General features: G+C 40.7%; 1 protein-coding gene across 2 annotated transcripts in view; it reads right to left on the minus strand.

The window, feature by feature from the left end:
- The window catches only part of UBE2O (ubiquitin conjugating enzyme E2 O), a 76,324-nt gene extending 58,377 nt beyond the window's left edge, over nucleotides 1-17,947 (minus strand). Inside the window, exon 1 of one of the 2 annotated variants that reach the window (XM_081938857.1) lies at nucleotides 17,439-17,947. In XM_081938857.1, the coding sequence (XP_081794983.1) occupies nucleotides 17,439-17,822 (384 nt within the window). In that variant the 5' untranslated portion in view covers nucleotides 17,823-17,947. The remainder of the gene's footprint in view (nucleotides 1-17,438) is intronic. The other variant, XM_081938858.1, reaches the window with a different exon arrangement.
- Between the last annotated feature and the right edge of the window lie 136 nt (nucleotides 17,948-18,083).

An 18,083-nucleotide genomic window follows, 5' to 3' on the forward strand; every position in this document is an offset into this window, starting at 1 on the left:
ATACTAGGATGAAGACACTTAAATTCTTTTTGCACCCACTGCAGTTTAAATTTGGTATCTCTTTTTTCTGTGTTTCCACAGCTTAATTGACTACTTGTTTTCCATTTTACAAGCTTGGTGGTAGATAATTATTGATGCATTTCCAGCTTTGTAAAAAATAATAATAATTTCAGAATAATTCATATAGTGAAATGCTGCAGAGGTTATGTTTTTTTGAACAACAGCAAGCCACTTTCCTAGGCTGCATGGTGTGATCTGGAGTGGCTGTCATTTTTCAAACAATTCAATGTGGCCACTTGGAAAATGGCGGCCACTTGGAAAATGGCGGCCACTTCCAGATTGCACCATTCTGCTCAGGGACAAAGCAGTCTGCTGCTTTCCCAATGCAGTCTATACACCACTGCAGAAAACTGCAGCACTACAGAGACCACATTAGGGAAGCAGAGTGGAAAGATAAGTGCACGATGGGTGACCTGGAGTAGGGAAGACCCAAGGGACATGGGAGCCCAGGGACAAGAAGCAGAGCATGGGGTATCTCAGAGACTGAGTAAAGCCTGAGGCAGGAACGGCTGGGCTGGACTGCCCAGAGCCTTTCTCACTCTTGAGGCACTTTATGCTCTGTTTAATGACCACATCAGGGCAAACAGGGGATGAGGGTCATTAAATGAGGCTATCTTGCTTAATGGGTCACATGTGTCTGTAATGAGCAAGCTCCATTATGATCATATATGGAAGACTACCTGTAGTGCATTTTGCTTCACGTTGTTTAGTTGGTTATTATTCTATCAAGTTGGATACCCTCTCACTTTTCCCCAGACTCTTGGTCTTTTCTTCTTCCAGCTGGTGAGCTCACAACAGAAGTAGTTATTACTAATCCTGATCTATGTGACATTATACTCTGCATTCGATTTCCACTTCTTTACTCTGAGGTCATGCATTATTTGCTGATCTTTATCTGTATTGGCTATGCCTATTGATTGCAAGCCATCAGCAAAGTCTGGCAAACATTCATCATAACTCAAAGCCATTAAAAACAGTGAAAACGCATTTATATTAGACACCTGCAAGATTTTAAAAACTCATCTAGAACGGTACATTTTATCTACTTCAACACCTCGTGCATAGTTTCATAAGACTCATAAAAACAGCACCTTTTTGCTAGATTTTGAACAGTTTTATTTTTAAAAGCTGTATTTGAATGATGTATGTTATATATTTCCCTTTTTAGATATATTTAAGTTGCGTTTTTCTGACTATATTATTGATATACCTAAAATTGTTGATTGCTTTTAACTTAACAGTTTAAAAGCCTTTTTCACAAAGACCCAGGCAAGAATCCCTCTAGTTCCATTATTTGAATGAAGGAAATTGGAGGAAAACAAATAGCAAACTGGAAAATCTGTGGTTCAATTTTCTCCAATTTTTAAAGGTATGCAAAAAACAAAAAAACAAAAAAACACCTCCCTGTGTGGTATTCTCAATCTCTCCTACTTTGTGAGGGTGGGGTGTGAATGTATGTGTTTTTATGCTGGAGAAACATCAGTTTTGAAAATGGCAATTTAAATACTATGGAAATGGCACCCAGACAAATGATTATATAAATTTGAATAGGCTAAATTATTTTAAACAGTAGGCCTGCTGGACGGCCTGTCTACCTACTTATCTGCACTTCTTCGTTTTCTCCTTGACATTTAGTTTCTGTAGTCTTTTTTCAGCATTCAGAAACACATGGACACTGAATGTACAGTGGGACAAAAAAGTTTCCAGTTAATCTATCTTCCATTTTCTACCTAATATAGAGCAAAACAATGTGTAACAAGACATCATTCCTATTTTATCATGCTGAAGGGGAATAGTAATAAGGATATACCAGAATATAATATACAGGAATAAGTAGAAACTTATTAGTTTTAGTAGAAACATTTGTTTTCTGTAACACATATATTATGCCAATGTAAATATCGTATTTTTCGGAGTAAAAGACGCACCTTTTCCCTCAAAAAAAGAGGCTGAAAATCTATGGTTGTGGGCTGGCTGCCACAGGGCCCACATCCATAGAGCTCACTCATAGAGCGGCCGCTGCTGGAAGAATCGGAAGCCAAGTTCCAGAGTTTGGAAGCCGGAGAAGAAGTTATGCTTGAAGCGCGGTGGTGGCAGAGGCGGCGCCGCCCTGGCCCTGCAGGGAGAACTGGGCCAGGGCATGGTGAGGCTGAGAGGCATGCAAGCTGGGGGCGGAATAGGCGCTTGCACAACCACCCTCTCCAGATGGGCACAGCTCCATGCACTGACCTACGGAGTATCCCGAATGTGCCAAGCCACTGGAGCTGGGGGGTGGGCAGAGCACCACGTGGCTTGGTGCCTTAGGGATCTCCCTAGGTCAGTGAATGGTGCTCTGCCCGGCTGGAGAGGGGGTTTGCCGGGCGGCTGCTCGTGAGCGTGGTCACCTCATGGCTGCTTCACCCCTGAGGCTGTGCCCGGCTCTTCGGGAGTCCGCTTGCAAGGGAGCAGCTGCCCAGCAACCCCAAAACAATAAGCCCTCCCCTGATAATAAGGTCCAAGCCATATTTTGTGGGTCAAAAGAAAATAAGACGCTGTCTTATTTTTGGGGAAACACGGTAGAGGGAGGGGGAGAGAGAAAAATACAGTAGGGAGAGAGAGAGAGTAGGTAGGTACGTAGGTAGATAGAGGAGGGGAGAGAGAAATGCAGTAGATAGGTAGGGAGAGAGAGTAGGTAGGTAGGTAGGTAGGTAGGTAGGTAGGTAGGGAGGGAGAGAGAGAGAGAGAAAGAAAGAAAGAAATACAGTAGGTAGGTAGGGAGAGAGAGTAGGTAGGTAGGTAGGTGTTTCCAGGTGTATTTATCCATGTGCTGGCGAAGGAAATCGCTGACAATCTGCAGCATCTAAGACTTTGTTTCTGCTAGCACAGCACTTGATCAATGTAATTCTCATCAATCAGTTAAAGAGCTTTCCAAAAGGAAAAAAAGTTTTTGCACTCTGCAAACCTCCCCAAAACAGCCAGCTTTTCACAAAAACGGGCCTTTTTAAAAAAAAAGAAGGCATGAATAGCCTTGGGGGGGGGGTTCAGAGTGCTCGGGGGGGGGGGAACAAGCCAAAAATGGCCCATTGTTTTGTCATAAAAATTGCATGCATAGCCTTATGGAGGCTTATAGAATGCTGCTGGGGGGGGGGGGGGGAACGGCGCACCCAGATTTTCAGCTTCTTTTTTGAGGAAAAAAGGTATGTCTTATACTCCGAAAAATACGGTATCTAATATCAGCAATTGAGGTAGACCAAGGTAACAAACAGGATTTTTAAAATCCAAATGAATTCCTGGAATGCTACTTTATTTTTGTAGGGTACAGTATATCCTCAACGTATGATCATCATGGAGTCTGAAATTTCCATCATAAGTCATGATGGTCAAAACCTGAAGCACCCACATGCCTGGACCCAATGTTACAAGTTTCCTATGGTGATCATTAAATGAATAACAGCCATTAAGGAAATCCATGTATTCTAATCATACATGGGTGCTACCTGTAACAAAATCTTATAAGGCCTTCCTGTAAATCACATCCCTCAAACTAACAGTTATAATTGATTGGTTTTGAACAATAAATCTATTTAGGAAACAAATCAGGACGACATTAAGATGCTGAGTGACAATCAGTCACTTCAAAAATCCAACTACTAAATGTTATCACTTCACCTACCTCTATCCATTAATCTTAAAATATACAATTGACAATAAAAGATACTTCATGGTTGAAATGCTGTTTGATCAGATCGTCCAATAGCTTAAAACTGGTCCGTCTTGAATCATTTTGGTGGCTCATTATGAAACAACATGTATCTGAAAGTATTCTCAAAGTCGATTATTAAAGGAATGGCTACCTCCTTCCTTCTAGAATATCTTTGGTGGGATTTTGGTTATTGGTTGCTAGTGCATAAAATGCAGGATTCAATACAAATTAATTTTTAAAAAAAATGTAAACAGGAATCCTCTCACCACAGCTCTTTTACTGTAACGCAAGCACAATTACATACATTTGCTTTTTTAAGAAAAAAAATGCAGTATTTATGAATGAAAGAAATGTAACTAGTGAAGGTGGTCAGTTTCCAGTAAAATTAAATATCATTATTTTGCATTGTAGCCTGGAAATCAAAAGTGTGAATGCTGACAAATGACTCTGCTTAGCCAGATGGTTCCATAGATGTACAGGTAGTCATTGTCTAAATTCAAAAGATTCTATTATGACTAAATTCATTAAAATCCTCTCAAAGGTTTCTGTTCTAAATGTACCCATGTACTAGTACTAGAAAATTCAATAAGAAGGAACAGCACCATTACATTTAAGCTTACATTGGTAAGGCATATTTAATTAACACTCTACTTCTCCCATTTTTTTCTGGATGCAATTTTCACCAATATACTAGCCCTAAATCCAGAGTTTTATAAATTTTTATTTCCATTAGTTAAATCACTGTTTAATTGCTGTTTCATGCTTCTGTTGGCTCAAATGAATTGATAATTATTAGCCAAACACAGTCTTTATTTAATCTGTCTTAATTTTAATTGTTTAATATTATCTTTTTATCACTTTATAACTGCCCAGAGTTGCTACAAGATGGGTTCCATATAAATTTAATAAACAAACAAGTGAACAAATAAAAGAATTTGCATGTGAGTTCCAATGAAACATCTTTACATGATTATTACACTCTTTTGGTAATGCATCTTATACGGTAGCAAAAATAAAGTCTGCCTATAAAAACCTATCTGGCTCCTATTTGCTGCAGTGAGCCCAAGCTGTGAGGATGGTTTCTGAAATTCAGATCACAAGGAAGTCGGTATTGCAGGTCAAATCTTATAGGTTTTTTTTAACACTCTTTACCCCACTCTTTGGAATGCACTTTGGATGATTAACAAGGAAATTAATGTTTGTATCTATATTCCTTGGGGGGGGGGGGGAGATTACATATAAATAAAAAGGCACATTATAGAGGATGCAAACGGAAAGGAATGTGATACTGCCGGCTGTTTGCTTAGTGTGCTTGTGGATGGAAGTGACGAGCTTCTCAGAAGGCAAAAAGCATTAAACTAGTAATTTGTTAAAGTCTGATTAATTTCATGCACCAGGATAATTAACTGCAAGCCATCCTGATCCGGTGACTGCAAGAACATCTTAAGCTATATTACCCCCATCTCTATGCTTCAATGTCAGAATGAGATTCATATGGAATATTTTAATTTATCCAAAACATTCCACTTTCATCTGTCCAACTTTCCAATAGTTTGCTCGATTTGCTGGGTAATCTTTGACAAACTTGGGATCAGAATACATCTGCTGAGGAAAAATTTCCTCATGGTCTCTTCTCATACATATAGTATTACCCTTGTTCTGTGTTTCCCCTATGGTAAACAGATGAACACATGTCAATGAGGCAATGCAAGAATGACATGCAAATCCTTTGCCCTTATTCTGTTTTGGGGTGACTTCTCAAAGCATTGCCCGCCTTATTCTTGGGTGATTTTTGTAGGATGGTTACCCCTGAGAAGAATAATTAATGATTGTGTGCATTTTCCCCATTTGCAGACTATCTATCTGACTGTGTTTGATTAGTGGGCAAAACATTTAGCAATGATTTTGTAGACTTTACTAGCTTCATGAACTTCAACAACTCTTTCTATGAGGTCTGCGAAGACCTCTTCTGATTGGGGCATGATTCATGAAAATGCTCTGATGTAGAGCATATTCTGATGGTGGCAACAGCAATGGATCCAAGCTTAATACAGTTATTAAATAAATATGTGATATAGTTACATTTGTATTAATTTAGTATGTCTGTCAATTTTTGTTTTTGTTTACTTGTGGAATTATAATGCTAAAAACAATCAATGTGCTGACTATTACATTTTTTTTCATTTTTTATAATCTTCTCTGCATTTCTTTTAAAAACTTCAATAAAATGAACCCATACACAGATTGTTCTCATTTAGTGACTGCCTTGTTTAGTGAACTTTCGCAGTTTCAACAGTTATGAAAAAGTAACTTTACAATCAATCGTCACATTTATTGCCTGCCTTCAAAGGACTGCAAAGCGAAGGAAAGCTGAAATAAATCATAAGGACAGGAGCAAGTTAACATAATGCCCATTTTGTTTAAAGGCTGAGTTGTTGGTCCCAACTGTGGTTGTTAAACAAGGACTACTTGTATATACAAAGGTACAATAACAATGTAAAATATCAAAGTTTCTAGTACAGCACCCATCTTTTGTATAAGGTGAAGAAAGCATAAAACAATAAAGAATCCGGAGCTGAACTCCCCATACCAGTAATTTTCAAGGTAAATGATTTAAACGGAGAAAAAAGGTAAGGCTTAATTCTGATTATAATGCCTCCCCCACCCCCAGTACTTAAGTTGTTTGTATAGATTCACTTAATTCTTAGAACACCATAACTTGTGTTTTGAGGGACAAGACTGTTCCAACAAGAAAGGAGCAAGATGTCAGGCCTGCAGCTGATTCCTTTGGGGATCTTTGGCCTGCTACACTAATATTCTATTCTACTATGCTGTTTCATTAGTGGGGAATTGGGAGGAGGAATAGTAAGGAGTAGAATGTGATGCTGTCAAAATAAAACTCCTTTCTAGAATCCAAGGTCATCTTTTGTCTCTACACCTCTGCACCTGACTGAAACTGGGTATGTGGAACTGCCAGCATGGCAGTGGAAGATTGGAGCATGTGATGGACTTGTGGGTGTGGTGGTAGGATCTTGAACTTTCAAGTGGGTGGGGAAACCCGGGAAGCTTTCAGATTCAGGTTTTCCCAGATGTGCCAACATGACGCTCTTAATAAATTGGAACTTTGAGCAATACTTTGCCTTGGACTCTGATTTAATTTTGGATGTTATTTGGAACCCTGACACAAGACAGATTACAAGAGGGAGTTTTTGCCAACCTGGGTACTGTCCACCTTTGAAGCCATTCTATAGAGGAAACTTTAAAAAACAAAACCCTAGCATTCTCACTAGTGGGTATTCTCATTCTTTTTTAATGTGGTACAGAAAGAGGAGAGTAAAATACCAACGTAAAAATAAAATACTGTAATGATTATATTGCCAGCAAAGAATGAACATACATTGGTAGTATCTAAAATAAATTCAACCTAAATAGATAGATCCACTTAATGGCCCACCTATATCAATACAAAATTGATCCTTAAACTGATACATAAGGAAACAGTATGGCAGCATACAATAAGTCTTCAAGGAAAGATTAACTGGGTCCTAGCATACTAAAGAAATGTTGAGGATATAGTCTGTGGATAATTTTTGAAACGCAAGTAAAAGTAGAGGTAGATTAATTTTCTTCCCAAATCCCAAAATGGAGGAGGGGAATATTCAAGCAGGTATTAAAAGGGTAGAGGCTCCCTCGCACATATGTGCTAGTCGTTCCCGACTCTAGGGGGCGATGCTCATCTCCGTTTCAAAGCCGAAGAGCCAGCTCTCTCCGAAGACTTCTCTGTGGTCATTTGGCCAGCATGACTAAACACCGAAGGCGCATGGAACACTGTTACCTTCCCACCAAAGGTGGTTCCTATTTTTCTACTTGCATTTTTACGTGCTTTCAAATTGCTAGGTTGGCAGAAGCTGGGACAAGTAACGGGAGCTTACTCCGTTACACGGCGCTAGTGATTCGAACTGCTAAACTGCTGACCTTTCTGATCAACAAGCTCAGCATCTTAGCCACTGAGCCACCACGTCCCTCACGGTGCAGGTATCACATATCCAATTAATTTCATATGAACATTGATAAAGACTCTAGAATTTATCATTAAGCATTTATCTTCTGAAGCAGAGGGCAATACATTGTAACAGTATACTAGTAGTCCTCGATCTTTTAACAACAGTTCAAAGATGATGGTCTCAGAAAAAGCAACCTATGACCCGGGTCCTCAAAATTATAACTGTCATACCACACCTGTGGTCACATAATTACAATCCACTTGCAACTATGATGGTTGCAGTGTCTTGCCGGCACATCAGCATGATTTGTGACCTTTGCAACTTCTGACAAACAAAATCAATTGGGGAAGTTCCATTTAATGACTGTGTGATCCATTTAACCACGATCCACTTAAACCAAATTGCAATAAAATGATAATAAAATTGGGTTCGATCACATTTCAGCCTCGATTGTGATCGTAACTGGGGGACAGAACACAAATTCTAAATAATTATGCTCCTTTGGCCAGATCTGATAGGAATATATGTATAGTTCTAGACACTATGGTTTAACGCCTCAAAAGGACCTAAGTCAGTGATGGCGAACCTATGGCACGAGTGAGCTGAGTTCACCCTTTTTAAAAGTCATTTTTCACCCTCCCCAGGCTCCAGAGGCTTTATAGGAGCCTGGGGAGGGCGAAAAGAGCCCCCCTGCCCTCCGGAGGCCCTCCGGAGGCTTCATGAGCTTTCCTGAAGCCTCCGGAGGGCAAAAACCCTGGCCCTACGGGCAAACTGGAAGTTCGGGAATGGACTTCCAGTTTGCTCGGAGGGTCGTTTTGACTGCTTCGGAGGCTTCAGGGAAGCCTCCTGAAGGTCCCTGAAGCCTCCGGAGGGCTTCGGGGGGGGGGAGGCTGTTTTCACCCTCCCCATGTTCCTATAAAGCCTCTGGAGCCTGGGGAGGGCGAAAAAAGCAAGCAAAAAGGGGGAGGTCACGCTTGTAGTGCACGCATTGCATTATGGGTGCGGCACGCCTGCACACGACCCCCCTGCGCTCCCCCCACTTATGGCACGTGAGCCAAAAAAGGTTTGCCATAGCTGACCTAAGTGAATGAGAAATAGGCAATGGCCCACTGAATCTTATGAAAAGAAGAATGAAGGAATAAAACATGTTCTTGGTGCTCCTTTAACTTGGTTATTTTCTTACAGATGTTTCACTACCCAAGCTAGGCACCATTATCTATGCTAGCACTAGCACTGATGATATTGCCTAGTTTGGATAATGAAACATCTGCAAGAAAACAACCAAGCTCAGAGAGCACCAAGAACCCCTCCATTCAAACCTTGAGCTATAAATATTTTCCTTTATTGGTGAAACATGTTCAGCTGGATATGTAACTATTAAGAGATTGAAGCTGTTTTGCATCATTTAGAATACAAATAGTGGAGCAAATTTTGTTGTTCATGCTGGCCTTTTGTTACTGCCCTCATGATACTGTAGTGCTTGGGGTGTGGGTGAGTAGAGGAATAAGAGGATACCATTTCCTATACAATCCAGTAACACATAGTAGCCAATAGATCCAAAGTTGGGGAAAAAAGCAAGCCAAACAGAATGAGGCTTTTAAATGAACCTTAGGTTTAGTAGAATACCTGGCTTAAAGATTTAAATTAAGCTTTATGTTTTCTACTTCCTTTTTAAACTCTTATCTCAGAAAAGAACATTTCCAGTGAACAAATGAACACAAAGTTCATACCAACTTTGGCTCTGTTAAATGCAGAATACTAGTTGGTTAATTCTCATGCTACTTTAAAAAAACTCTTTTAGGAAGAGGAATGCCATTCAAGTTAACGTTTTCATTTTGTATAATAAATTACACACATTAATATTCTATTTAAAAAACAGCAGCAGAGTCACAACCCTGTATAAAATTAATCCATGATGTTTAATATGCAGGGAAATTGAAGTAAAGAATATATTACCTTGTTATGGATATGCAGGAGGACTGGTCAGGTTAAGAGTTCTACTGTATAAATCTTAGACTAATTGTGGGAAGCCCTTTGTTTTCATGATGTATCACTACTGTAAGTAGCAGATACCTCTCAGGTAATCTCCCAAGAGACTAGATAAAATGTGAGAAGCAAGAAGTCTTCTTATATTAGGATTTTTAGGTGGCTACTAGCCAATAGCTTAGATCCTTAAGGACCATCTATTGCATCAAAGCTTTCAATTCTTTATAATAAATGCAAGAAGATCTTGAATTCTTTGTTTTAGTCATCCACATAATGGGAATTCTCTCTCCCCACCATCACCCTTAAATATAAAAACAAAAATATATACCTGTTTTTTTGCTGCACCAATAGAGGATACTTTGGAACATTTCGACTTTCAGGCTGCAAAAAGCATGTAACTGTCTCAAAAAATAAAGCAATACTTTTAATTCTTAAGTTGCAGAAAGAAGTCGCTGTCTTGAAATGCTAATTATTAAATAAATTCCTTACAAACATATGATCTTTCAATATTGGGGAGAATGAGAAAAAAGTCCGTATTATGTGCATAGGGTATATGTGTGCCATACATTCCCCAAATAGTAGTATTTAGAATATTGGGCAATTTTAATTCATGGGCAAATTGATATGGAAATACATTTTGATTTAAGCATTTGAGACTAAAACCCTTTAGAACTTTAAAGGAAAGTATTAGCTCCTTGAATTAAGTTTGGAAGAGAGCTAACAATTTCCCCTTCCACAACTGAATGAAAAAAAGCCTAGAAATAATTCCATTGTGGAAGTAGATAATAGCAATAGACTCATAACAGTCTAAATGAAGGGGATCAATTCAAAAATGATGAAAAAGATTGGTTTTTCACATGCTTTCTATTAACCTCATTCATGGCTTACCATGTAGATTAATAAATCTAAGAGGGATATAGAATTCAGAAGAATGTGAATAGAATCCTAACAAAACCGGGCTTTCAGAAGATAGCTGAAAATGAACTCTTAGGCAATATGTAGAATTTTTGTATTGAGAAAGAATGTAAAAGTAATAACTGAAGAAATTTAATTTATTCCAGCTACTGCAGTATAGTGAAACCCTGATTAACCAGACCTTGTTGCAAGGAACTTTCTGCCCCAACATCATTACCATCAACATAATGGTATCTTTATGGAAATATTCCAAATTGCTAGAAAACAGTTCTCTTCAATTTAATGGACTTTCATAAATAACCTCTTCCCACAATACAATAAAGTTTCACTGTAACTGTCATCTTTCTTGTTTTCAGACTAAATTGCTAAAAGATTTCAAGTTTTGAACATGATTACTACCCTGCACAGAGCATTCTAAAGTTTACCTTTATTATTTATTTAGCACATTTAGGTACCACCCATCTCATTCTTAGAGTGACTCCGGGGAATGTAGAATATAAAATGCAATACGTTAGTAAAAGGAGCGAGGTAAAAACAAGATTTAAATATTAAAAGTTAAGAGACGAGGAGAGCATCTTAAGGTGCAAACTACCCTGAATTGCATTATACTCACAGAGACAGCAGAGCCATGTGTTCAAACCCCTTGGAAAGGCCAGGAGATAGGGGGCTCACCTCTATGATGGGAGGAGAATATTCCACAGGACAGGACAATAGCAGTGAACTCATTCTTGCTGGAGCCCATTGACCATCAAAATTGATTAACTGATGGAATCCATAACATATCTTCCCTGTCTGATTGGTTGGGGTAGGCTGATGTGATGGAAATAAAATGGTTCCTCAGGTAACCTGGTTGTACACCATGTAGGGCGGGGTGTCAAACTCGCATTGTCATGGCAGTGTCACATGACGTATTGTGACTTCCCCACAACCCTTGCTATACCGGGCGTGGGTGTGCCGTGAGTTTGACAGCCCTGATATAGGGCTTTAAAGGTCATAAGCAACACCTTGAATTGAACTCTGAAGCAAATGTACCCAATGCAGCTCACGCAGTAAAGGCAATACATGCACCATCCTTGAGTCACATAAGATTGTTTGTGGGGCTGCATTCTGCATTAGCTGAAGATTCTGGATACTTTTCAAGGGTAGCCCCATGTACTGTACTAGTCCATAGTCTGCACTGCAATAGTCCATAGGGAGATGACCAGGCCACGAACGGTCAAGAGGATGGCCTTCTGATCCAGGAAGGGGCGTAATTGGCACATAATTGGACAAAGGGTCCTCCTAGCCATGTCTGCCACCTGCTTCTTGAGGTGCCCTGGACCACCTCCAGATTATACACAGAATCTGTCTTTGGAGGTGCAACTCCATGCAAGATCAAAGCTGATAAACCCCTGGATACAGAGGATCTCCCTACCTACCAGCTACTCCATCTCACAAGGTTGTTCATCATCCAGGCCACCACAACCTTACAAGTACCGCAAAAAAATATCCACAGCATCACTTAATTCTCCCTAGACAGAGATATATAGTTGAGTAGTATCAGCATACTGATGATGTCTCATCCTATGGTGATGAATGTTCTCACCTAGTGCTTTTGTGAAGATTTTAGAAAGGACCAAGCTTGTGGCAGCCCACACAAAAAGAAGCCCTGAGCCCCAGCAATACCAATTGGAACTGACCTCAGAGGAAAGAGGTGAATCAGACAGAATTGTGCCTCCAACCTCCAACTTCCCATGTTGGCCTGAAAGTATCAAAAGCCACCAAGAGGCCAAGAAAAGCAAGGATGGATGCATTATCCCCATTCAGCTCCTGTCAGAGATCATCAAGAAGTGTGACTAGTGCTGTTTTTGTTCCTGACCAAAAAGGGTCCAAATAATTTTTTCATTCATTCTCCTCTGGAGTTGTAGTTTTACCACTGTCTCAACTGCCTTCCCTAAAAAGGGGAGGTAAAAAAACTGGATAAAAATTGTCTACAACGGCAATGGCTTCTTGAAAAGAGGGCACACCAATATCTCTTTAAAAAGAGCAGAAAAATATCTCCTCCATCAAGGTTGAATTCACCATTGCTTGGATCAATCCAGGTGAAACTTCCCTGGCAGCTTTGGTCAACCAGGGGGTACACGAATCTAACTCAGAGGTGTGTTTGCAGTCTGACGGACTCTGTCCTCTTCAGTCCAACAGGATCAAGCTGTTTCCAGATAATTAGGTAAGTTCTTCCCCAGGCATCTCCACAGGACTTTCCCATGCTTGGCATACAAGTGGGATCAGAACAGGATGATTTTATCTGCCAGGTGCACAGAAAAAATTCCTGTGAGGTTCTGAAGGTAGGCCTCCGTGGGGCCCTTGACCAACAGGAGCCAGGTGATCTTACACACACAGGGCCACTGGGCAATATTCTGCAGATGCAATAAGAGCAAAGAAGCATTGACACTTCGCTGCTCTTACCTCCGCGAGATAAGCCTTAATAGCAGCTGTAGCTCATGGTTGCTCAAATTTGTCTTCCTCTAGACTAGGAGCATTTAACCTGTGGCCTGCGGGCCACATGTGGCCTTGGACATCTAGTAATGGGATATAACTACCATATTTTTCAGAGTATAAGACGCACCAAGGTTTTGAAGAAGCAAATTAAAAAAAATGTTTTGCACTCTGCAGACCTCCTAAAAACAGTCCGTTTTTCATCAAAAAAGGGCCATGCATAGCCTTTAAGAAGCTTATGGAGTGCTCCTGGGGAGGGGGCAAAATTGAGCAAAAAGCGGCCTGTTTTTCACTCATTTCTGCCCTCCCCAGCCACCAGGAGCACTCTGCAAGGCTCCTAAAGGCTATGCATGGCCATTTTGGTGAAGGGGGTGGGGTTTCAGGAGGCAAAAAATGCTGCATTCAGTGTATAAAATGCACCAAGATTTTCAGTCTCTTTTTTGAGGGAAAAACGAGCGTCTTATACTCCAAAAAAATACGTTAAAAATATTAAAAGGAACTTTGTTATTTGTATAATGAATGATATTACAGATATTTAAATGTGGCCCAAAACAATTTCATTTCACTCAATGCGACCAGGCGTGCCAAAAGGCTGGACACACTTGATCTAGAGGTCTCTTGGTCCTTGGATCTTTGCTGCTGATAGGGCAGAATATACTTCAAAAAATGATTCAGAAGAAATGTTTTAGAACGTGTACCAGTATAGCAATAGATAAGCTACATTTTCCAGGCTTCAATACAAGAAAAAAAATGCTGCTTTAAGAAATCAAACCGTGTAATGTTTAAAGAAACAGTATCTTTTTTCAGGTTTACACAGAAGCCTAGGAGGAAAACCTCTGCCACTACCTAGGACTGAACTTTCAACCTTCCAAATGGGAGGCAGGAGTCTTCACTACAAGGCTACCATACTACTCGCAAAGAAAAAAAAATCTGCTGTGAACTCCGTGTGGCGTCAGGAAGGGTATCTGGCCATTAAACGCTCAGCTCCATCCAGTTCTCCCAACTCTACCCCAAATCAAGGGATTACAGGGTCATAAAAAGGGACAGTACCCAGAAGCCTAAAACGGTATGCCAATTTAATCAAAATGAGAGAAGTGCTGTTCTCACATGGAATCCAAATAATTCTTTTAAAGGTACAAAAACAAGAGCTACTTCTTCCTTCTTGTTAAGTACAACCACAGTTTTGTAGCTGCCTGCATCTTCCAATCAAACAGAATTGCAGGGGAAAAAATCTGATTAACTTTTTGTACTATTTGAAGTAGCAAGAGAGTATTTATCACGGATCAATCCAATTCCTCAGTATTCTCAACCAAGCGATGGCATGGAATAGCACCATAATTATTTCAGAAAATGTTTCCTTTTATGACACCACCTAATTTCCACACACACATACACTTACCATAGCAGGACAATAATTCCCAGAGGGAAAGGAAGAAGAGAATAAAATGCATTGGGTAATAACAATTTATAAAATTACCTTGCCTACACACAGTAGTACAAATCTAAAAACACTTCCTGAGATACAGGTTTGTTATGTTAAGGCAGTGCTTCTCAATTATTTTCTGTCATGCCCCCCCTAGGAAGAAGAAAACATTTCGCGCCCCCCGCGCGACTGTAAATAGTATCATTTGTCTATAAAATTGTTATAAGTACACCTCTGCATAACACTGTATCCTTATTAACGTATAAGAGAATAAAAAAAGAAAGAAATGTGGATCAATTTACAACAAAGAATAGCTTTATTAACTGTAGCAGAAAAGATTTAAAGGAACACAATATTAAAAAAAACTTTAACCTGCAAAACAAAAATATATAAAATAATTTGAGCTGAGCCCCCCTTTACAGAGCCTCGCGCCCCCCCAGGGGGGCCCGCCCCACTATTTGAGAAGCACTGTGTTAAGGAGAAGAAACCCAGGAAAATATGGGATGCTAACAGTACTCTGAAAGCTTGATTTCAACTTCCTTTTTTAGGAAAAATAAATGAATTCATAATCTGAATCTAAGGAAGAGAGTGCCAAATTTAAAGTTTTTCATTTAGGAAAAATAAAATATTTCTAATATAAGTCAGAATGTATTCCTTGGGATAAGAAAATATAATAAAGATTGATCACTTGAGAATGTTAAATATATCCCTTTGGCATGTACATTGCCCTAAAATGTGAATGATGCAGCTATCTATCCAACCTCCTACTCCAACTCTAAACATTACACTGTGCCTGCCTATTATATATGACAGGGGTGTCCAAACTTGGGAACTTTAAGACTTGTGGACTTCAACTCCCAGAATTGGCTGGCTGGGGAATTCTGGGAGTTGAAGTCCACAAGTCTTAAAGTTCCCAAGTTTGGACACCCCTGATATATGACATGTTCTATAAAGCAAAAATGATGGTAGGGATCTAACCTGGGCTAGCTTTTATAAACTCTGAATTGAATCCATCAGTTTTTGTCAAATCCAATGATTTTCAAGTTCATCTCCTAATAAATTTTAATCAGAACTTCACAGAACTCATTTCCTGTATTATTCCTACAAAGGATTAAAGGAAAGCCCCAAAAGTTTATATACAATTTATAAATTTATTGCGTATAAGTTTATATATTTCTGGGCCCAATAGCCATTCATATGTTGCATCCTTTGGGCACAAGCTTTGAAAGTTTTAGTTATGTCAGTGACACCATTTTTCTACTCTTCTTAGATTTAATGGATGCAACAACTGAAAAATATCAATAGCACTTACATATTCTATTTTAAAATAAATGCATCACTTTCTTTATAGGAATGCATGCATAAATTCCAGATCAAAAGATTATGCTTGCAACAATGTGTCTAGAACTTACCTCTAACAGCATATATTATGTGAAACATAATATCCGCTCACAAATTTTCAGATCCATTCATCTGTTTTCTTAGATTATTTTAGTGCCTATTCTTTCCCTCCTTTTTGTGAGACTCTTAGAACTTTGTATTCAAACTTTACACTCCTGAAGTCTTGATGTGAATTAGTTTACAAACTTTGATAACCAGAGGAAATTAAAAATAATTCATTTAGGACTACATCACATTGAGCCTTCTATTCTGTGTGTATATGTGTGTATGTATGTACACAAACACACACATACACTTACCATAGCAGGACAATAATTTTCTTTTCCCCCCAATGCATTGTGGATGATTGTGTTCCAGTCAAGAGTTTTCAATATCTAATATTTTTCATTTCAAAGGTATATTGTTATAGTCATTTTCTGTATTCCAGAAATAATTTAGTAAGTGAAAAAATATTAATACAAAATGATTTCTTTAGACTCCACCACAATTTCAGACCGGATAATACAAACCACCCTTAATAAAATTTTAAGGCTAACTCACAAAAATGTGCCTGAATTCTAATTTATAATAACATTATACCTCCTAAAACTCCACTACTCTACATATTCAGAACCATATAGTCAGAAACAGAGGTTGGATGCAGTTCTGTGAACTAGAAGCAACCTAATAACACCAAAATATTACTGCAAGACAAGAAAAATACCTTAATTAAGCCAAGAATGATTATTTCTAATATACTAAGATCCCCTACACTACACAGAATTACAGGTGAGCCCAAACTATGATGGATGATGCTGAAAAGAATGTATTTCCTTACAAATGATTAAAAATGACTTTGGGAATGATGAGGTAAGGATGCAAGAATCAGGAGGCTGCCTAAAGCTACGGTGCTATTTCCCAAAAGGCACTATGCAGCTTTTCCCTTCAACTGATATTGTCTGTAAAGAAAAAAAAAAGAGAGCAATGGTGGCCAAAGATAGGAGGTGGTCAAATGGAAGCCAATGTCATCTTGACACATCATAAAATCCCATCTGCATGACCCAGAGCCATAAAAAAAAACCTCCACCAGCACCTGGAACTTTTATTTCAAACGTTGGTGCAGAAACTAGAAGTCCTCCGGCGCCTTAATGAGGTCTATTTTGCATAAAAAGACACTGCAGACCAGGCAACCCCAGTGGTGCAAGGGAGGCTTTCCACATTTTTGGCGGCCAGAGACCAGCATTTTTCAGGCCAACTTCTCGGACTCCCCCCCCCAAACGCTACCCCCTTTCCCCCTATGGGCTTCCCAATACCTGGCCATTCACTCCCACCTGTCAATCCCGGGAGACCCTCCCAAGCCTAATGCACCTCTCTCTCCCTTTCCCACCCTTTTCTCTGCCGCCGCCGCCTTCTCAGCCCCATTGCGGACACCCCACCCACTCAACCCGCCGCGTGTGCGGACGAAATGCAAAAGGAGCCCCGAGAGAGGCAGCGGCGCCGGAGCTGCGGTTACCTTGGTCTCTTTGACGTGTTGCTTGATGCCCTCCGGGTACCACTGGACTCGCACGTATCCGCGGCGGAGGGGGCTCCCGCGATTCTCCTCGCCCCCACCGGGGGCCCCGGACTCGGAACCGCCGGAGCTGCCGGCTCCTCCTCCTCTTTCTCCTCCGCCACCCCCGGGGCCGCCTCCCCCGGGGCCTCGTCCGCCGCCGTCCTCTTCCTCCGAGTCGGAATCCTCGCCATGCATGACACGGACTAGGCCGAAGCGCACCGAACCCCCATAGCGGCCGGACACCAGGTCGTGAGTGAAGAGCAGCCGCTGAAAGCCGCCGGCGGGGGTTGCAGCGGCCGCCGGCTGAGCTCCTGGCGAGGCGGGAGAAGCGGCCGGCTCCGCCATGGCGCGCGCCCCGGCGATGACTGCGGGAGGGAGGGAGGGAGGGAGAGGCGGCGGAGCAGGAGAATAGAGCGGCGGCGGCCGCCGGGCCCACACAACGCAGTCACCACCCGGCGAGAGGCGGAGCTAACACCTTTGGCCCCGCCTCCCTGAAATAGCGGGGCCCAGGCCGCTTCGCTGGGCGGGGCAAAGGTGGTGCGTGCTGCGGGGGCGGAGCTCCAGGTTAGGCTGAGTCGGCTGAAAGGCGAGCAAGGCGGCTAAGTA

Source organism: Natrix helvetica, assembly GCF_964273705.1.
Source record: "Natrix helvetica genome assembly, chromosome: 1".
In the NCBI taxonomy this organism is placed as follows: Eukaryota; Metazoa; Chordata; class Lepidosauria; order Squamata; family Natricidae; genus Natrix; species Natrix helvetica.